At 39.4% G+C, this 23166-nt stretch overlaps 1 protein-coding gene across 2 annotated transcripts in view; it reads right to left on the reverse strand.

Moving 5' to 3' along the window:
- Positions 1–18816: 18816 nt before the first annotated feature.
- The window catches only part of fstl4 (follistatin-like 4), a 221494-nt gene continuing 217144 nt past the window's right edge, over positions 18817–23166 (reverse strand). For both annotated transcript variants that reach the window (XM_026182327.2, XM_080307263.1), the window contains one exon: positions 18817–23079. In XM_026182327.2, the coding sequence (XP_026038112.1) occupies positions 22380–23079 (700 nt within the window). In that variant the 3' untranslated portion in view covers positions 18817–22379. The remainder of the gene's footprint in view (positions 23080–23166) is intronic.

Here is a 23166-nt window from a genome sequence, read left to right on the forward strand (position 1 = left end):
ACTTACAGTTTAAGATATGATCATAATAATTTTTAAAATACCCTGTTTAAAATTTTATTTCCATTTTTCATTTTAAAATATGCAACAGTAATAGCAAAATGCATTAAAAATATTTGTAGCCTAAAGATGCAAATAGAAAAAAAACACGTAAACTTGGTGTTTAACTTGAACTGACTTAATAAAATCAGGATTATCACTGACTGTGAATCTCTCCACTGTCTACTGTCATAAACTGGCACAAGAACAGTTAGAAGTGGAGTTGCACACAAGAGATTTACAAAAATAAAATGGAATTTAGTGAAACTGAACTAAACTAAATAGATTAAGTGTGAAGGTCAACAATATTCGCAATGCAAGCGGATGATCGATGTGTGTCATATGCTCTGTGTGGCCATTGAAGGTGCAGACACAAAGGAAGGTTAATGCCAGGTGGATGGAAGAGAGAGAATCACAGAGCCAGAGTGCTGCACTAGCTGACAACCCTCTCATGTCAGGCAGTGTCCCTCTAACATAGGGCTGGACTGCCTCCAAGACTGTTGGAGGGGCATCACAATTGAGCAGTGAGACAAAGTGTAGTGACATTTCGCTGAACTTAAAAAGCCACTGAGGTACTGCTACTGTGAAAATGATAATAACTCCTGCTCTGAAACAGTGGACACAGTCTGTCTGCATGTATGTGTGTGTATGTGCAATCTTTTCAATGCATAACAATATAACAGTTTATCCAGACTGACCTGATGTTTGTTCTGCAATAGTGCGCTGTTACCCTTACATGACACGGAACAAAAATTCCCGAAAAGGACACAGGGATGACGTGGAGTATGCAACAAAATTTCTATGTCTGTTTGTCTGTCTGTAAACTTCTTCCACATGATGAGGAGCTTAGCACCAAAACTTGCCACACATATTAGACTCCTGATGGTTCTTATCTACATCACATACTATGGTTTCAATATGTTGCATAACAGCCACTCGCCAAAGGACTAAAATGATCTACCTGTAGTGTTTATACAGCTATAACCTTATAAACGCGTCTCTCTTTTTTATTTTAATCTAATTTATAACCTAATTCACTAATTTACAGTAGGTTCACTTTTTCCTGTGGTATGATATCATGGTAAATTATACTGCACACCTAATGTGCATTTATATTATGTTTTTAGAGTATATTCTCTGAGATTATTTAACACTGCCTGGTTTGCAGCTGAAATGGTTGAAATTGTATATTATTTATATACAATTGTAATTCTAAAGTATTTTGTTCATGTCTAATAGTTTGATTTTAATGTTCTGACTGTATTTCCAACGAATACAGAGTTTATTTATTATAGTCTATGGTCTGAGCTGTTTTTTTTTAAATGTTTTTATTTAATATTCCATTGTATTTAGTTTTTGCATCATGGGCCCATACAGTGTAGCAGAAAATCTGACCAAGCATGACCATGACCCTAAAATCACATCTTCCTTTAACTTCTTTTATTTTATGCTATGTGGGAGCATTTGGTCCTTTTTAGTTATGTTGTGGTGACCTGTGAGCTTCAGCACTGTGACCCAGACAGTTATGCCAGCAGGAGCATAAACTCCTGATAAATACACCAAAGCTGGACAGGTCAAGGGTAGTTGCCAGAAATTTTGGATGACCTTTTGCTGAGGCTGAGAATTTGGGATAGGAGTAGCACAACAACAAGACAACTAATAAAAACGGCGCTTGGAATATCTCCACATGGGGCAAAGGGGTTTAGGAAGATGATTTAGGGCATCGGCACATTAGGCATGGTTTGATACCATATGTGTGGAGAAATAATTACCTTGCAGTGCACAGGCAAAATTACCATCACGTTTATGAAACGTCTGCACTGGCCAATTTAGTTGGCCTTTGTGAACCATCTGTATGTTACCTTTCTAACTTCTAAACATATTCTACCTGTAATCTGAATGCTGCCATGCCCCCATTTCTCCATAAAAGCAAACAATTTTAGCTTAAGGTGAAGTGGGAAAAGCAGAAAAGAGAGAAGTCAGCACCACTAGGGGGAAAAAATGTATTAGAATCTGCAAGTGAAAAAATTGAAATGACTGTTTCTGAGCTGTGCCTGAATGTAGTAATGGAGCTTCTTAATAAAGATTCCCTTGAGTTACTCACCGTTGCCTAAGTTAATGTCAAAACGTTTTTTTAAGTTAATATGAAAAAATCCACCACTCTACTTCTATAATCTGCCAGTTAAACAGATATGAATATTTACAGGTTGTAGGATGCTATATTGAGTGCTAATATCTATGGATTACTTAGCAATGACTCACATGTGGAAAGTATAAATGGGCACAAGAGACTCGCATACACTAAAAGAGACACTAAAATTTAATTATATCCCTTAGATACGTTTAAACAAGGGACATATTGGAAAATACTTATGAAAATGCTATAAGGGATAATGGATGCAATTTAGTTGGCAATTGTTGTAAATTGCTCTTGACAGCATCATTAGGTATATGCCTCAAAAGTAAACAGTGTTTTCATCCTATCTCCATATCTGCTCTAAGTACAGAAATATGCAGTTTAATCATCTGTGCCTTTGTGAAACACCATCAGGAGTGTGGCTTTGACAAACACCCCTGCTGCCTCTACTGCTAAAAGGCAAAGCCAAACGTGCTGCTTTCTTGTGGTTTAACAGTTATTACTTACCCATGCCTCTGAAGACAAGCTAAAAGATAAACATAACACGCCGTTTTGCTGGTCCACAAAAACTCTTGTTATCATGTAGGGAAGAGGGATTGCAGTCTCAGTGGTCGCACAGGTTCATTGGTGCAAATTTGATTCTTATTCCCTTCACTCAGCTCGAGAGCGCAGCGTGAGAAGGTCGTCTCTTTCCCGCCTGCTGCTGCTGCTGAATGATTTCTAGTTGAACTGTAGTGTTGCGTGTCTTCACATGGAGACTATGCAATGGCACAAGGCAACATATCAATTACCCCCACCCAACTTGGGAGTATCACACACATGAGATCAGAGTTAGAAAGGCGACAGAAGAGGTGTCCAACTGAGGCAGAAAGAAAAAGAAAAATGGACCACAATTCCTGAGAATAAAGTGATCTTCACCTTATTATCTTTAAAGTTCAGTTGAAATGATGTCTTTATAGGAGATCAGTATCCCATTTCTAATAATTTGTTTATTTATATATATTTTATTTATATATTGAAAATTTTGCCATGACAGTAAATAGACAGTGTCCATAGGATGCTAGCACCTCGGTTATTCACTACATCAGTGAGAAGGAGACTGATGAGATTAAACCCCTTTGTTCTAGTACAAGGTATCAGTCACACAGCGTATAGGACAAAAACCAGGAAAAATGAGTGGTTTGTAAGTCAATGCACCGAACTGGTCTGGAACCAGTTCCAAGTAATTGAGGGAACCAACTGGTCGCCCAGAACCTGAATGTGCAGCACCCTCCACTTCTGAGCTACTGCTTTCCATCGCAAGCTTCATAAAGATTAGTAAATAATTGCCATGTAATGCACAAACACAAATAGAGGAACTGGAGTTACTGGACATAAATAGAACTTTTATTAACCAGGGTATGAAGTGCTTCACAGAAAGAAAATTTTAAAATATTATTAATCGAAAGAACTAATTACACATTAAAAAATAGCACTCTGAGAGCGCAACTCCCTGTTAAGAGAAAGAGCTACTCCAGATGTTGACGTTTTATGCTGATGTCAGTATCGTTAATATGGAAATCTAGTGAAGTATATTCATCTTTTTGTGTAATTGAGAAGTCATATACTGTTGTATTTAGAGCAGGGCGATATGGCCAAAAATATTTATCACGATATATATTTGAAAATTTGCGATAACGATATAACCGACGATATAATTGATGCGAGACAAAATACAACTCCACAACATTACTAGCGCAAAAAGACAACCTTCCATTTATTTTCACTTAAACAAGAAGCTGGTTTTTATGTACATTAAAGCTTTATAAAAATGTAACAGTGCAAATGCAAATTCCTTGCTGAAAGTTTAACCAAAAGGCATTTCCAGTAGAAATGGGCTGACATATCCTGAGCATAACCATGTATAATATCCACTGAAGTTAAAAAGAGGTGCTTTGCAACATTAAACTGCAGTGTGCAGTACGCATTTTTCGGACCATAAGGTGCACGGGATTATAAGGCACATTAAGCGAAACAAAGCAGTCAGATAAATCAAACTTGATTAAACTCATTCTTCTTGCTTCCTCCACTTCTGTACCATTGATTCATTAATGTTGAATTCTCTGGCAGCTGCTCTATTCCCATGTTGCAGTATATTAATGACTAACCTCGTATTGTGGATGGATTATCTCAGTTGTTCTCCTGACTGAAGTTTGGTCCGTTTACAGCATCCTGCCATGCGATTGCATTTGTCTCTAACCATGAAGAACCTTAACGTTAACTTTTATAAGTGGAAAAGTGTTAGTGTTCGTCCTCCAGCTTCACTGTTTATGTTATGCTAATATAGCTGTGTCGCTAGCGATCACGTAGCACATCATTATATACCAGCTAGCCCAACTTCAGTAACCCTACAAACGTCACTGCTGTTTAGTTTCCTGTCTTCATTTATGTTGGAAGTGATAGCAGAGCTGTACGTTTGATTTTTTTCAGAAATCTCTCAGTCAGAACATGCTATATCATACTTAGGTAACTAGCGAAACTAGCGAGCTAACTTCCGCTAGCTTCCTGCTAACTTCTAACTCCGTTAAATGTAATAACTTTTGTTTTCATGGATGCCTGGAAGTTAAACTTTATAGTTACACCTGGTAAAGCAGCAATGCTGATCGTTTTATTAAAGATGAAAGAATTTAGACAGTTTTTAACGCTCAGTGATGCTGCAGTGTTGTTTGACCTGAAGAATACGGAGTTTAGGACCCAGATTACTCCCAGATTTAAGAGCATCTTAGTCCGACAAATACGACAATAACGACGGCCGCTTGCATGTTCTGCAAAAAAATGTGCTTTGTCGTGTATCTGACGGACAAACACCAAATCAGTTCCACATCACTGAAGTTGCACCATTTTTACAAACCAATTCTGGTTCATCTGTTTCACTCAACAATCGGCCATGTGCGTATGAAAACAAAGGTACTGCGCATGCGCGTTTTACTCCCATTCTATCGCGATATTTCATTTTCCTATCGTTGCCTAACATTATACCGGTATTACCGTGAACGGTATAATATGGCCCAGCCCTAGTTGTATTTAAAGAGCTCAAATAAAGAAAGTGCTTATGTCTCATAATGACTGATTTATTGCTTGAAAGTTTAGAGTTTAAAGTTTAAGTTTGAATTTAAAGTTTAAAGTTTGCTGTGTGATTTTGCACAATTTATGGTGTCATTGTGATGTCTCAGGGCACTGTACAGAAAAAGCTGTCTTCTTAATTTGATATATTACTCCATATGGTTTCTTGAAATTTTTTTTAAAGGTCATCTTTGACCTTGAGACTTAGACAACCTATGAACACATCAGGTTTTACAGATTTTCACAAATTAAATCGGCCAGAGCTATTACTGGTATCTACCATCACACAAAAATTGAAAATGATATCTTGAAAACTGTGGATGCTAGACTGCTAACAAACAGATAAACGAACAGACAACAAATACAGATATTGGCATTCTGATTTCAATGGGAAGATTTAGGAGATCTTGGAATAACCAGCAGAGGCATATATATAAATAAACAACTATTTACTTAAGAGCGGACAATGTGTTCACATGTGTGTTTTCAGTGTCAAGCTAGCACTCCAGAAGAGGAGGCCTGAAGTTAGTGAGGTTTTTTTTAAGTGGCAGGTAATTTCATATTCAAACTTTCTGTCAGATTAACAAACATTAACAAACAAGAGCCAACTTCACTCGAATAACCATGTAGTAACGCAGAACAGGAGAGGAAGGAGAGAGATTTTATTTAAAGGTAAGGACAGCTGAGTCACACTTGATAAACTGCAAATGTAATGTCATAGTTTTAATCACATATTGGATCTAAATATGATGTGTTTTAATATATTACGTATTTTCATTTTTTGAGACATCCTGCTAACCAAACTGAGTATACTAGCCTTATGTTATTCAAATTTTGCATGACAATTCTGGTTAGTTTTGTGCAGGATAAACAGGTTAGCTTGCATTAGAGCAGTTTGTGCGACTGGTGCACAGAGCTGTGGTGCTCAGGATCAGATTTAGGTTTACATTAAGTGTAGTAGAGGAGTTGCATTTAAGATGCTGCTGCTTAGATTCATTAACTTCCAAGTTTAAACTAACTGTATACAGTCTAGTCTAAAGACAGTGTACTGTCAGTGTGAGGATGGAAATCAGCCATGATAGCTGTGAAACATTTGGTTCAATTACCTAGAACTGTCCTTCAAGGAGCTACTGTATACTTCCTTGCTTTGAGCACATTTCAGGGCTCCTACTTCTTCACTTTTACTTCAGTAAAGTACTGAAGAAACTTCTTTACTCAAGTATTTTTTTTAACACAGATATCTTTACTTGTACTTAAGCAAAGAAAATCTGTACTTTTGCTGATATTTACATATACAAGCCTAATAAACTAAACACACAAAGCACTAAGAACAATAGCTGGATTATTTTACATGATAAAGGCATCCAGAATTTAAACGTCATACCCATTTCTATCTGGTTACAGGGCTAAAACTTGACACTTCTTATTCTTTGTTGTTGTCAGTGTTATGAAGTGATTTTATTCCTTTCCGATGAATAATTTAGGTTCTTGCACATAAGTTGCTGAGCATACCTTCTGACACTCTCTTCATTATAACCAACAACAAAATGAGCCCTAACACCTGTCATTATTACTTACACCTCTGCTGCAATGATAGTAATTTGCTTGCACTTCACTTTAGCCACTAACAGAAACTGCAAAAAAAAATGTAGACGTGTGACATTTACATTTATAGCTGTTACTTTTTTTTACTTTCAACTCTAATGGCTGATACAAAGCTGAAATAATATACATGGATTCCTTTTATCTGCTGCGTAAGCACCAAAACATGTGACGAAAGTATCACAGTGGTGTCTCTCATTAGTGATCTGGCCACATGTTGCATCAGCAGCCCACAGAAACTCACTGCACTGTACTGATATGAAGTTATTTTTTCAGCTACAATAAAATATTTATTGAGCACAGAATCAAGGAGTGTGAATCCGAACTCCAGCTGCTGCCTTGACTGTAGGTAAAATCTGTCCTTCTCAGTTCTGGTCACAATTTGCCAGCCGCAACTAAAAAAACACCTTTGTCGTATAATATATGTAATTTAATGTTTTAGCGTATTGACTGCAATCGGTTGGATTTCAAAAGCTGTCAGGGAACACTTGATCTCATGTATTTCTTTGATCAGACATTCCCTGATCTGCATAAAAAAGTGCCAATTCTTAGATTTTCAGTGTGGAAGTTATTGGTTGGCATTTAGCACTTGCTTTGGACCGTCTTCAGCAGAACAACAGTGCCTGTTGTTTGTTCAAACAGTTAATGTTTGCAGTTGCCTGACAAGTGAGCTGTTTTGTCTGTGGAGATAATGACTGTCCTCCCTTGTAAAAAAAAAAAGAGTTCTCGCTCTCTGTTGCTTGCTCAAACAATGAATTATATTTACTTCCTGAACCAAAACATGACCTGCGGTGACATTCTTTTACTGCTTGCATTTTTTAAATGAAAGTATAACATAAATAGACAAGAGGGACAGAGGCTCTGTTTACTTGCAGTCAGAGGTGGTGGTTGACACCAGTGAAGTACAATGAAGTACTCTGTACTTATTTATAACAACCTTTTTACTGCTAGTATCCAAGAGCACATTTCAAGGACTGTCAAAACCATGAGAAAGTTGAAGGAATAAAGTGAATGAAAAAAAGTCATGTTTTGGTATGTTACACAGAGACAGTCGTGAAAAAGAAAGTTTTCGCAGGACTTGGAGCTTGTAGAACTGCCTATGGCAGCAATAACTTGAAGTAATCATTTTCAATATGACTTTATCAGTCTTTCATATTGTTTTGGAGGAATTTCGGCACACTCTTCTTTATAACATTTCTTCAGTTTATTGAGGTTTGAGGGCATTCATTTGTGTATAGCTCTCTTAATGTGTTACCACAGCATTTCATTTGGGTTGAGTTCTGGGCTTTGACTGGCCCATTGCATTAGCCTTTTCAACCATTCTGTTGTAAATTTGCTGCCATGCTTGGGATAACTGTCCTATTGCATGACTCAGCTGTTGGACAGATGGCCTTGCATTTTCCTCTAGTGTACTTTGGTACACAGAGGAGTTCCTGGTTGTCTCAGTGACTACAAGGTAAATGGCCTGTATTTGTATAGCGCTTTTCTAGTCCTTAAGGACCCCAAAGTGCTTTACACATCCAGTCATCCAACCATTCACACACACATCCACACACTGGTGATGGCAAGCTACATTGTAGCCACAGCCACCCTGAGGCGCACTGACAGAGGCGAGGCTGCCGGACACTGGCGCCACCGGGCCCTCTGATGCCACCAGTAGGCAACGGGGGTGAAGTGTCTAGGTTGCCATGTTCACCACGTTGCTTGACGCTTGTATCAGGTGTTTGTGCTGATATGCTGTGTAAGTTTTTGCCAGCTTTGATGTTGTGCGCTATGGTTAAACATCTCCACTTTGTCCTTGTCTGTCCAAAGGATATTGGTTTTCTTCTTGTTTGTTTAGGTGCAGCTTTGCAAACCTAAGCTGTGCGGCCATGTTTGGAAACGTTGAGAAAAGGCTTTTTCTTTCAGTGTCTAAAGTGGTTAACGCTCCAGCAACAGTTGTGGTATAAAGAAGAACTTTATTATGTAACCACAGGTCAGAATCTATGTTGTGCTAACCGAGGCTGTTGGCCAGAATTCTGTTGACTTAACTCAAAAATTTTCTTAGCTTCCATGCGGTAGAGTCTGAGACGTAGCTTTAAAAATTAATCTGAGCAGCATCTGATTTTGGTCAGAATTTGCTAGAACATCCATTCTTAGAAGCATTGTTGCGTTGTGTTAATGCACACCTGGAAGCTCCAGATGTGCTAATTGCCAAAACATCTGCTTTTAGAGACAAGGTGTCTGTCCCCTGAATTCAAACATTAGGTATTTGATCCAGCCACAAACATATACATTACTTTGTTTTCTGAAGAGGAAAAGTGCAATCAAAACTGTATTTTTTTGTTTCCACTATCCCATCCCTCCACTGGAGTTTTGAGATTGCCCCAAAGCCTTTTATTCCCTTACTGTGCCCTGGTACCATATCATACGCCTAAAAAAAGATGATTCATTAATACTTTATAGGCCCTTTGGAGAATGCTATGTTCAAACTTTCTCAAACTCAAAAAAGTTTTATTTGACAGTTAAATTACACTGTCTGGGAAAATGTTGCCCACGTTGTTGCAGGTGTTTATGAGAGAGCATCCTTCAATTTCATCATGTTTTCCTATAGTTAATGATTCATTCACATCACAGGCGAGTCTCTGCTTAAACTGGGTTTATGATCTCTTATAGATCTCTTATAGATCTTTTATAGATTATGTTCAGTGTGGGAATAACAACCAAGAGGAAGAATCAAGTACTTCTAGTATGAGCTGCAACAATTAGCTGATTGCACAATGAACCAGTTAAGATCTAATCAAGCAAACATTTAGCTTGTTACTGTATTAAGGCAATATGAGCCTAACTATGTTTATTATTATACTTTTTAAAAAACAATTAATTCAGTTTTATCCATAAATATTTACTTTATTTATTTATTTATTTGCTCAAAATGTTTTGCCTTTTCTGAAAAGCTTCAATGGTAATAGACATGCTGGAAAATATATTACTCTTACTTCCTGAACTTGCACTGTCATTTGTGGAAAATACATGTGAAACTGCTGATTTCTTCTTGCTGTGACTGCGAGGGGCTGTGGCTCAGGAGGTAGAGTGGATTGGGAAGGTTCGTGGTTCAATCCCTGGCTCTCCTAGTCTGGATGCTAAAGTATTCTTAGGCAAGACACTGATCCCTAAGTTGCCTCTGATGCCCCTCAGATGTGTGTGTAAATATTTGGCACAAGATACTTAGGTACCGTATTTTTCAGAATATAAGGTGCACTTAAAATCCTTTAATTTTCTCAAAAATCAACAGCACGCTCATAATTTGGTGTGCCTTATGTATTAATTCTGGTTGTGCTTACTAACCTCAAACCGATTTTATGTGGGACATGGCGCTCAAAAATCTGTCAAAATGTTCTAGTAAAACCTTGGTAAGCTACGAAGCCGCACCGCTCGATGGATTGTCGGAGCATTACAGCTACCGTAGTCAGGAGCCTCGCGGAGTAATACGTACTGTACTTCAACATAATATTATGGTGTGTGTATAAGGACCCCAAAATGGCACCCGAGACATGCTTACAAAGCGGATTTCAAACTCGAGGCTATCAGTCACGCAGGAGAACATAGCAATAGAGCAGCCGCAGGAGAATTCAACATTAATGAATCAATGGTACAGAAGTGGAGGAAGCAAGAAGATGACCTGCAATGTTGAGAGTTATTGTGAATGACTTATCTGACTGTTTTGTTTCGCTTAATGCGCCTTATAATCTGCTAAGCCTTATGTATGAAAACAGACCAATTCATTGATATTGCGCCTTATAATGTGGTGCGCCATAGAGTCAGAAAAATAAGGTATACACAATGGTGCTTGGGTAAAGAAAGCACTTTGAGCACAAATTGAGAAGAAAATTGCTATATAAGTTGATTGCTTTAACAATAATTGCTCTACATTGTGATTGTCTATTACTTTATCAAGGCTTAATCTGTTTTGGGTTTGTGGTACCCTAGTTAAGGATGATGCTGTGAGTTTGTCACGTTAGCTTAAATAAACCTCCCCATCTCCAGCTGCCTCCCTCTTCCCGCTCCACCACAACCACCCACACATGCAGGGCCTTGGAGTAGGGGTATGTCACCAGGGTGCAGAGGAGGCTACCCCCCCCCCCCCCCCTCTGTCCCCTTCTGGCTGCCTCTGCCTCAATTTTATCCCACAACTTAGACATTCACATTATTCACACTCTCATTACACATACATATAGGGTCTTGGGGGTGGGCACAATCACGGAGTCCAAATTACCATCAGGGTGTACACCTCACCCCTGGCGTCGTTGCCCACCTCTCAATTTTAAATACACTTAGACATTGAGGGCTATCAGGAGGGACTATGTGCTTACCTGCTGCTCCTTGGCAGGTAGCTCCATGCCCTCCTGGGTTTTAATTGCACCTTAGAACATACATGCATCAACACTACAATGAGCGGGTGGAGGGAGGTTTGGAGTCTTCTCCCACCCCCATTCTCTGCGGCCTGCTGGAGCGGGAGGGCTAGGTGGAGTTGGCCGTCCGACTGCGGTCTGGAGTGTGGGGCCTCCCTGCTGCTACGGAGTCGGAGTGGTCTGCCTCTCCCCACCGCAGGGAAAAGGGTAACACCACCTGGGTCTGGGTGCGGTTCCCCCCTCCAGGGGCAAGGGTACCTAGACCCGGTTTGTAGAGTACGCTTGGGGAGTGTGATCGTGTGTACAGCGTCTCTTTATGTCTGTCTCCACGTTGGTTGAGTGTGGAGTGAGTGCATATGAGAGCATGAGGGGGGGAATGGATGTTTGTGTCTGTGTGTGCCTGTATGTCTGTGTCTATATGTCAGGTTGGGTATCAGACGCCACCTCTCTGGGGTCACCTCAGGCCCTCCAAGGTTTGGAGGCCTATCTCCACCTACCACCACTTCCCCTGCCGGTGGCGGACTCCCTCAGGTGTCGGTGCGTTGGTGGTTCTTTGTGTCTGGGGATGGGCGTCCAGGTACACACTGGCTCACTCCTTGGCGGCTGCTTATCGGGGCCTGGAGCCTGGCGCTCGCTCGGGCCCCTTCGGGGGTGGGGTGCCCCCGGCCTCTCGGCCTGGGGCTCGGTCACTCAGGCACAGCTGGCGGCCGGCGGAGCTCATGGACGCGTCACTGCAACTCCCCCTGGCTTCTGCTCCGTGGCTGCTGAGTGAACCCTCATCTGGGACTCTCCTCAGCTCTTACTGGAACAGTGGCGCGGCTGCCCCTCTGTTGGTCTTCCTTGGTCTCTTGTGTTCTGGGGACCTCTGGATGTCTGGAGTTTTGATCTCCTCCATACCTGCTTCACACCCTGGAGGACGGGGCTGTGGCCCCCCCATACTCCCTAGCAGATCGTTACATGGAGAAACCTTTGGAATACAAGCGCGCTGATCCACACAGGTATGCACACGGGTGTTCACTGCTCGTAGACCCAAATTACACCTTTCTTGGCTGCTACTTCGAAGCACATCTGTCCTGCGTGCTGCACAACAACATTGAATATTTAGTATTTACTGCTGTTTACACTTAGCTAGATTAATGCGATGGTGTTGTGTTTAGTATGTTGCTTTGTTTTTTTTTGTCTTTTTTTTGCTTGTTTTCTATTCTTCTCTCAACAGGTGATCCAGGAGATTTTTATTTTTTTTTCTCCCCCCCCTTTCTCACTGTCCCTCTCCCCTTCTGTTTTTCCTTTCCGTCCTCTTTCTTTCTCCCTTTCCTATCCCTCACTCATGTCTGTCCCGTCTGTAACATCTGAAAATAAAATATAATAAATAATAAAAACAAAGATCGACCAAATGGACCAATACGGCAATGCCACGATGATCCATTTGGCAAAGTAAATCCATTGGGTATCCTTGTTGGTCTTCAGACAACAATTCTGATGGCTAAAGAACCAAATGGGACAGGGGAGAAAAAATAAAAAATAAAAAAATAAAATAAAAAGCTTAAATAAACCTCAGACTGTGGACTCTCTCGAAAGCTGTAATAATCACTAGATCTATTTATTCAAGTTACACTTGTTGTTTGAGGAAGACAGAACTTTCATTGGTATCTTGTTGTATGGACCAAGTGGAGGAAGAGATGATGAGTACTGGATCCTTGTGGAGCATGGGGGCAGGATCATGGAGACATTACTGACAAACTTCACTGCACGTAAAATGAACATGAGTTGCATTACTATGTAATTAAAAATCTGATTGTTCTAACTCACATCTACCACATTCCACCATTCACTGGCAAACAAATATGTCTGATCCCATGCAGTGGGGTGATATTTGAGTGATATTTGACCCAGGCCTGTTTTCCTGTGGGATTGCTGTGGGGTGTTTGCAATCTTGTTAGTGTGAATGAAATTCATCCAGATGAGTCTGCTGAGGCAATTTAAGGTTTGCTGGCCCTCATGAGCTCATGAAGGCACATTGATGATTATGACTTTGCCACATAGGAAGAGACATCCAAGACTTTAATATAAAACAACTAAAACGAAGAATAAAGAAGTTAAATATCTTTATCGAAAATCATGATTGTAAATATCTGCACTACAGTTATTTCACCATGTTATAGTGATTTGTAGCTTTGGCAACTAAATTTTTAATTTGCTTTTCTTGGTTTGCAAATATTAACTATATACTTAAACTGTTTCCATATCAAGCCCCGGTTAATCCTGAGGAGGCATGCACAGTTTAAATGCTGATTTTAGTTTAGCCTTGTGCATGGCACATAAACAGGAGTAAAATGATTTTATTACTTTTTTCCCGAGGCTCATGTGAAACAGTGTAACACTGTAACAGATGTAGACTTTGTGATGTGATCAGGATCTTTCCCATACTCTAGCAAGATGGACAGTTTCCCAGACTATTTAAGTCATCTTTTCCCTATTCCTTAGGGTGATTAGAAAGACTCTCAGGCAATGTTTATATTGCAAAAATCCCAAATGTCTGAAATATGAGCCCAGTTAATTTATATCAAATTAACCATATTCATTCAACTAGATTTTTATCATACATTGTTTCATTGTTTCAGTGTACATGTAGGTGTCGTAGTCCCTCAGTTGTCCTTGGCTGTCAGCTCCAGGTTTTGTTTTTCTTTCTTTCTTTCTGTCTTTCTCCGTTCTTGTCTCTCTGTACTCGTTTGTTTGTGTCTGTGTTTGAGGGCGGGACTCTTCACCGAATCCCGCCTCAGGCCGAACACACCTGTGCTTTCTGATGACCTTGCCAAGAAGTCACTACTTAAGGTATTGGCTGAGGATCAGTCTTCGTTGAGCTACTCAGTTAGTTAAAACCCCGGCTCCTGCTTCTTTGTGTGTTTTTTCTCTGCTTCTGCATCTATAGATTTTTACCATCTGTTTCCTGAGCACAGAATCCTGGATTCCATGGATCACATGTGTAGATTTCCTTCCTCCCTGGAGCACAATTTCCCTTGTTACCTTGTGATTGTTGTATATATGTATTACTTTACTGTATAATACTTGCTGTGAACTCTGATCTCTTGAGTCCTGTGCATGTGACAGTGGGGGCATATCTCCAGGGTTTGTTTGCTGCCAGAAAGTTTTGAACGTAGTCAAGACAAAGATAAATCCTAGGCTGTGACCAGACACATCTTGACTGATGTACTTAAGGTCTTTAGATATTTAGGGACTTGCAACGTCATACATACATACATCATACACCATACACTCAGGAACCTTTGGTTGATCAGGCCTTGACTTGTTCACCAACAGCTTTGGCACATGGACCATTTATCCTGATCTAAAGCCATCTAGAGATCCTTTGTCCTTTTGTGCCTGCATGGTGGACTTGAATGCCATGTCGAGTACCATCAAGATGTTCCACACTGAAACCTCTGTACCCAAATATTTGTGAACTTACAGCTTGCCTTCCAATCTCTCCTCTTACAGAACTCCACTGCATGTTTTTAAAATGTTTTCTTTCATTCGCCTCCTCTGGTCCTCCCAGAGAGGACCATCAGCTCTAAGATGAGGACCTGCTTGGAGAAGACTGATGTAAGCACCACATCTGGACTCAAAGAAGTTTCCATTACATGCCAATGTTTTGGGAACTTGAACTGACCTGCAAATCCCAGTAGGGCTGCTTTATGTCTGCTCTTGGAAAAATTTTCATAGCTGTTGTCATCTCCTAACAGTTCATCCAGCACTACCATAAGGCCAAATTTTAAATTTGATCCTAAAATTGGGATAATAGTTGGGTTTAGTTATACAAGACAGATTAAGTTATGGTACCACAACTTACTTGAACTGAGTTTTAAGTTACTGCCAGAGGTAATGGTAGGTATATGTCAAATCTGTTATATTACTGACACACCAGAGTGGCAAGTTTTGTGTGTAGTGCAGTGAAAAAGCATGACGCCTTTCAGAGTTTTTATTTTTTTAGCATATTTGTCACACGTTATGTTTCAGATCACCAAACAAATTTAAATGTTAGAAAAAGTTAACCAGAGTAAAAAAGTTTCAGAAACCTTTGTCTCATCAGTCCACATAATATTTTCCCTCAAGTCTTCATCAAGATGTTTTTTGGCAAATGGAAGATGAGTCTTTGTGTTCTTTTGCAGTGTTTTTTGCCTTGTAACTCTTCCACTGAATGCCATTTTTGCTCAGTCTCTCTCCAATTGTTGAACCATGAACACTGACCTTAACCAAGAAAAGTGAGGCCTGCAGTTCTTTAGATGTTGTTCTGGTTTCTTTTGTGACCTCCTGGATGAGTGGTTGATGCAATTTTGGTAGGCTGGCTCCTGGGAGCGTTCCTCACTGCTCTAGGTTTTCTCAGTTTGTGGCAATTGGCTCTAACTGTGAGTTGTTTGCATCCCAAAGCCTTAGAAATTGCTTTTTTTTTTTTTAACCCTTTCCAGAGTAATGTCAATGACTTTGTTTTTCATGTTTTTCTTTAGACTGTAGCCCGTTTCATTGCTTTTTGACATCTTTTTACCCTCCTTCACTTTTTCAGACAGGCTCTGCTGAAGTGATTTCTTGATTTAACAGGTCTGTCAGTAATCAGACCTGGGTGTGGCTGGTAAAATTGAACTCAGCCTTCCAAAAATTTGGTTAATCCCACTTAGTTTGTGATTAGGGGGAATGACTTTTTTACATAGGGCCAAGTAAGTTTGGATACCCTTTTCGCATATTAGATGGAATCATCATGTGAAAACTGCATTTTTTATTTACTTGGGTTGTCATTGTCTAATATTAAAAATTTGTTTGATTTGAAACATTTAAGTGCAAAAAATGTGCAAAATATGCAGTTCACATCTATGACGCCAGTTAATTTTTCTTATAAACTCAATCCTGCTTAAAAACAGATTATTTTAAGTAGAAGTATTTGTAACTTCTATAATTTTCACTTAGTTTATTTGAATTGCCTCAAAAAGCATTTAGGACAGACTGAGATATCTTTCCTCAGTGAGACTGTATCTCCTACCACCAACGGAGGTGGCTTGACCAGAACCTAACCAGATGTTGAAAGGTGTAAAATGCATCCATCTTTCCAAGACGTTTTTAGAACCTTTACTCAACCTAAAGGGCAACCCACAATTTTTCCTCTGTCAGTCATCCAGCTCACTGAACAGATTTTTCCATTTGATCAAATATAGATCAATCCACACTGAAGTGTCATTCCAGTTTACACACAGTTTACTTTTTTGCACCAGTCTGCTATGTCATCTTTTCAGTCTTCTGCTTATTTAACAAATTTTATCATGACGTTGTGCATTTAGTAATAGTGTATGTATTGACTCAACTGAGCTCCAAGTGTCCCTCTGGGCCTTGAAATTCATTGTAAACGTGTAAGCTCTGTCAGTCTATTTTCTTTGTTGTTAATACCGCTGTAAACATGGGTCCATGTGATGAGGCATCTGAAATGATACAGAACAAGCATTGAAACCTGCTATAGAGCAAAAGGTCTTGAAGTTTCAATGTACCTAAACCAATTTATACTTTTAAATTTTAATATACTGGATAATGAAGTAGTGGCTTTTTGTTTGTATAACTGTTATTCCTGTAACAAAATTGATTAGCACTGTAACCTACTCTCCTGGTTTCTTTTCTTTCTTTTTTTTGCACATGTCAGATTCAGATCCAGGTGCATTAACCTCAACCTCTGGACTGCAGGAGGGTCATTTGTTTTGATATTCATGTCTTTTGCAAACAGATTGTAATCAGCTTGGAAGACAACAGAGACACACGTATGTTTGTCCAAAGACAAAGTCTTATCTGGACTTTTTTCAGATACAAGTCACTTGAAATGGCAACTGAGAGTTTATTGTTGCTGTTTCAGTGAAATCAAAAGCAGCTACTAATTAGATTTGTGTGGTCTTATACTTTTGCTGATATTTAAATGCAGCTAAAATATTTTTAAAAATGCATTTTAGAAATCAGACAATATTGGAATCAGATTATAAATATCAAGAAAATTCCCTCATATCCTCATTATTTGCAGATGTGTTTGCGAGCTATAATCCTCTTGTGGTCTTAGTCGGATAAACGATGGTGTCTTCCTTTCTTTTCTGATTCATAGGAAATTGAAGCAGGTGTGAACAGGATGGTAATTGTCTGTGTGATCAGATTCACTTAACTCACTGTTGTTTGGCTCCAGGAAGTCTTTTATTCTGTCTTTCCTCCCTTTCTGTCACTCTTGACACTGATGAAAAGCATATTGACAACGTCTCTCTGTAAAACCGTGTAGCAAGTAATGGCCATAGATTGTTGGAGCGGGTTGAGCACAGAAAGACAATAGATTTCATGATCTTATGCAAGAGTGAAGGCCAGCTCGATGCCACCTCATCAACAGGCAGAGCCATAAAAAGGCTGTGAAATGGGCAGGGACGGGGTGAATGTCACAGGCAGTGCTAAAGTCTGTCTAACCTTGTTAGCTACAAAGTTTTCAAGGTAGACAGATAAACAATAGGTGTGTGTTTTGGTGGTCTTATTTGAAGACTGAATAACATGGCGTTTACCCATGAACCTGTACTGTACGTAAGATTGTAACACTACCTATGACCAGCTTTGAGATGATCAAAGGCCTCAATGATTATAACATTTGAAGTTCAACACATTGGACATGAAAACAAGGAAGAACAAGTGCATTGTTCATACTGTTCAGATTTGTTATCTCACTGTGTATTGTTTTGAGTGCATGAACACTTATATCATTAGCACTGCTAATGTGATACCTGCAAAATCCACAGATTACAATGGATTCACTGTCTTGTTTATGTTCAACCAGCTAACTAGAACCATAATATACGACATTCATATGTGTGAACTAATATATGTGACTGAATCAGCTGATTTGGATGTGTGAATTGGCATGAATATTTCCGTGACTACTACCAGCCTCAGCACGTGTTAAGCAGCACACTTAAAATCTTCAGCAATCATGGAAACAGAAGGTCAAAAAGAAGGAAAAAAGGGGATCTTGAACTTATGTCTCATAGTTCATGCAACCACTGCCGCCTTATACAGACTTTAAAGTGAAAACACTCAGTGATCACATTTGTTAAACAATATGAAGTGACCACTGTTGAATGAGATGACAGCAACGTACTGAGCCTACTAGCAGCTGCTGGCAATGTGTGATTACAAATAATCTGATTTGATAACCATCGAATGACCAGAAAACACCCAAAATGGGTATCAAATGGGATTTCAGAATGCTTGAGTCTATTTGTAATGTAATTCATTTTTTATACTTGGCACTTGGACAGAATAATATAGACTATAGTTCTAATTACCAGCAAATTTGTGGCCATGTTCACATGCAAACCAGGTTAGATGCAAAAAAAAAAAAAAACTAAAAAAAACCCCCCAAATTGATATTGACAAAGATTTAAAAAAGGGGGAATTGTGAAGCGCTATAAATAATCAAATTAGTGCAATAGACAAATTAATTAGCTAGCTTATCCCAGTTTCTAACAGTAATGAAGTGAAAACACACTTGAATGATTTTTACAATATATTTATTTCGATTTTTTTCTTACAAAACAATTCCCTCATAAACCAGAACACACAAAATGCATAAAGAAAACTGTACAGTCAGTTTTGTCATGTCTGAACGTGTTCTAAACATGAACAATGATATCTACAACAGTGGTTCCTATCAATGTCTATCACACCAAGCGGTTCAGCTCTTCAGCCCCTTACTTTAGGGTTAAAGGAGAGGTACAGAAATAGTCATGTGACACTGAAGGTAGATCCAAACAAACAACATAAGTGAGCCAGTTATGTAGTTATATCAGCAAGCGCAGGTGCAGTCTCTTTGTTCTTGCTCTCCTTGACTCTAGTAGCAATGTTTTACTGCTCAATCGACCTTAAGAGAAAAGCTGAAAGACGTGACAATGAGAAGACATAAAAGTGACTTTTATACAAGCAACTGTGAACTGTATGTGACTGTGAGAGATCACCAAGAGGTCCGTGATCATACTGGAGGCCTATTTTCATTACATGCATGTGTTAAGAGTTGTCAAATACTGTTTATTACTTGATTAGAGCCATTGGGAAGTGACTTTGGATGGGATAGTGACTTTAGGAAGCATCAGAGCCAGATTTATTCTTTTTTTTTGAGACAGAAAACTGGATTAAAAATTTAAGAAATTTCCATTAAAAGCATGATAGCATAAATGTATGTCAGATATATATTTATATATATATACGTATATTTTCCTCTCCTCAGTGCAACAGTGGTCTAGGAAACATCATTGAATCTTTGCCTTCAGAAAGTTAATTCAGTCATACTTTCATGCCGGAACGGTTTTCATGGCAGATTAGCAGCAAATACCGAAGTCACAAACAAGAAGGACGAATCTGCTTCGCTCCTGTGTTCTACCCTACACATTGCATCGCATTGGGGACTGGAGTAACAGGCACAACTACGTATTAGGAAAAATGATTATTATTTCATTTAGGTTGCAGATACACCACAAGACTCCATTTGGATTTACAGTAGTTTTTTCACACTCAAGCTGGTCTTTGACATCTTGGTAAATGACGTTTAATTATGTCTTTAATATTCACGGCCTGCCATTAAAAGGTCAGGAACTGTTGGATCTCAAAGGCTGTGAGCATTTGTGCTGTGATGACAACATGTACAAGATTTAAATTCACAAAAAATTAACAAAAATATTCCTCTTGCCACGTGATTAAGCATTGATCCTACTGTTTTGTAAAGTACTGGTTTTTGTTTGTTTTTTTAAACGTGATTTAATTACCAGCAACTCCACGCTGGGCTTCGTGCAAAGAATAATGCTTTTACCTACACAAATGTAAAATCTACGCTGTCACAAAGATCTTCAGAACACAGCTTCAAGTCCTGATTTTGTATTAGCAGCGTCTGAATTAATCAAATGTTAAGAACAGCATACTGTGAGAGAAATGCAGAGCAAATTAATTGAATAGTTGCCAAAAAAGGTCTCTAAAAAAGAAGAGGGTCATGTTAAACACCTGTTAAATATGTGAGACAAGCAGGCCAACTGTGGGAGAACGTTACAATTTCAGGTGTTTTTATAACTGATTATAAAAACTGGCACAAAGACCCTGAGGCAGCTGTTGACGTGAGACAAAACTGAACTTGTACCACTTGAAACTCACTGTATGAAAATATGCCTGAAATGTAATAGAACTGCTTGTCATGGTGACTCGATGAATGAACAACTGTTTCACACCAAGCTCATGTTTGATACTTATTTTAGTTACATTCAGTATCAAATGTAGAAGCATTGTGCGACTAGGTCAAATAAATGATTTTTATTTTTTTCTTCTGTGGCAAGTCAGACTGTCCTTACATAATTGGCAGATCTGAAAAACTTTTGATTTAATTTTTTTTTTAAACTTTATGTTCTGTATATTCCACATAACATCACATAAGTGCTTTTCCTAAAGTAGCTTACTAAAAGTCTCACAAAGACAAAAAGGCAAAAAAAAAAAAAAAGTAATTACCCCCAAACTGTAGCCAATTTTCATCTACTATGTAAAAACCATCAAAAGTGCTGTCCAAGCTCTGCATTCATATATAGACTGGCACTAATATGAAAAGCCAGGAATGATAAGAGACTTTATGGTTCCAGTAATTTTTGATGGCATTATTACATCTGCAGAGAAGCCGCAGCGCTATATTGCTGCTAATGGATCATCATTATGATGATTAGTGCAAGTGGAAAATGTCGTTACACAGAAGATGATGCAGTTCAACCACAGATAGGAAATATCTGCTATTTTGACAGATGGAGATTTGCTGGTGTTTATTCACTTGCTGCTCTCAGACAGACACTCTAGCCTTTTTAGTTCAAAAGTAGGAATACAGTGTTTAAGTAATAAACACACTTAGTACTTTTTGCAATTTGACAATTAATATTCCTGAAAAAAAGGAAAACTGTTTAATACAGTACATATTGCTGTCAAAATGTATCCCTACTTTTGAAACAGGTTGCAAGACTTTGAAATATAGAATTTATTTTTGTGTACATGCGTGACTTCTTTCCAGAAAGTTTTTTCTCTCACTAATTACCAAGTGAGAAGTGTCTAGTCTACCTGACTTGTTTGATCTTGATGCACGGCTCTCTTAGGAGATCTACAAATGCTCACAGCCTGTCAGATAGCAGCACTGATGCTACTTTGGCTTGGCCTCAGCATATGGGTCAGTGTAAACTGGAGTCATTACCCTGAGGGAATCTGCTAAGTGGTATAAGTGGCATTTTCAGGCTTCACAGCTCAGAGCTGTACTGCAGGTTCAGAATAAATGTGAAACAGCAGGGGACAGATTATAACATTGCAAGAGACCAAAAGATCTACTTTTCATTTCAGGCTAGGCTTCCACTGCAACATCCATTGTCGACGGCTAACGGACCAATTGAGCTCTTTGGACAGACAATGTAAATAAGGGTATTACACGTGTATAAAGCCAACCTCTGCCAGCATTAGGAGAATGAAAGCTTTCAGAGGGAGAATACAGTACAATACCATGACAAAGGCGAGTAAACAGATGGTGGTGGTAGCTTTTAAAAGGACTCAGGACACGCACTCAGGACACTAAAGGCAGACGGGACAGACAGTTTGTGGTGATTATATGCGGCACTGGTGAAAACGACAAACATTGTTGAGATAAACAAAAACTGGAAAGCTTTTTAGTCTAAAAAAAGTGAGCATTGTGCATAGTTCATAGTTTGTTATAACCCCTCTTCAGGTATCTATTTGCTGTGATAACATGGAAGGAAGTGCAATAATGTACAATTCTGTATAGTTAAGTGCACATAGATCACTGTTGCACTGAACGGCATTGACACTTTCTCCCAATATAAATATCACAACAGATTTTCGGAATATTTTCTCAATTACTCTATTTTTACGTGTACTTTTGTTACAACAAACCCAGGCAGGTTTCTCTCTTGCTCAGTCCCAGGGTTGAGTCCACAACTTATGTTCACATAAATCTTAATAATAGGTAATTTGGCCTGATCTTTCCGTTTTCCCCCTAATTCTAAATCTTGTTCACTTTTGTTTTTCCTTGTCACTCATACCTCTCCAACCCAGACAACTGTGTTGCCTCTCTTGATGTCTGACACCTCGCAGTGCGGCGTTCTCTGTTTGCCATTAAGAACAAAGAGGGACTCAGCTGATGGTGTCACCAGATATTGTCCAAACAACCCACTGGAGACAACCACTCTGTTAGGGCCTCCCCAGGGCCAGGCTTGGGGGGCCAGGGGCTGCTTGAGGCTCCGGAGAACCTCGATGTGGCCTGAGGACAGATCGGCAAAGAGCAGGTCCGTTCCTGAGCCCGAGGTGGCAACGGCCACATGCTGGTTGGACTCCGTGAAAGAAGGTTGAAAAACAAGATCAGAGACCGCCACAGGCTCGTCTATTTCCTGGTTCAGACTCAGCTCCCCTTGGAATGACACTGTCTGTACTATCAGCTTTGAGCTCTGTGGGTCAGGTGTCACAATGTAGCGCCCGTCTGGTGACACAAAAGCCTGGCCTGTGACATTGAGGTTTGGCCCAATCACGGCGTCTGTCACACTGTCGATCAGAAGCTGTTGTGGGGCGAGAAGGCTCTTGGTCTGGCACTGGATGAAGTAGAAGCCACTCAGGTGTGTGTAGGCCATGCTCACTGGGATGCAGCTGTTGTTCTTTAGGCTGATGGTCTTGACACGGTGAAGGGTCTCCAGATCAATCTTGTGAACCGCGGGCTCATTTTTGAGAAAGACAAAGGCAAACCTAAATTGGCAAAGTTCACAGAAGAGGTTAATAGCCTTTCTAGAATTTTTGTGCAGTGATTAATACACATCGAGGTTCTCATTATAA

Source organism: Astatotilapia calliptera, chromosome 10, assembly GCF_964374335.1.
Source record: "Astatotilapia calliptera chromosome 10, fAstCal68.1, whole genome shotgun sequence".
Classification (NCBI taxonomy): domain Eukaryota; kingdom Metazoa; phylum Chordata; class Actinopteri; order Cichliformes; family Cichlidae; genus Astatotilapia; species Astatotilapia calliptera.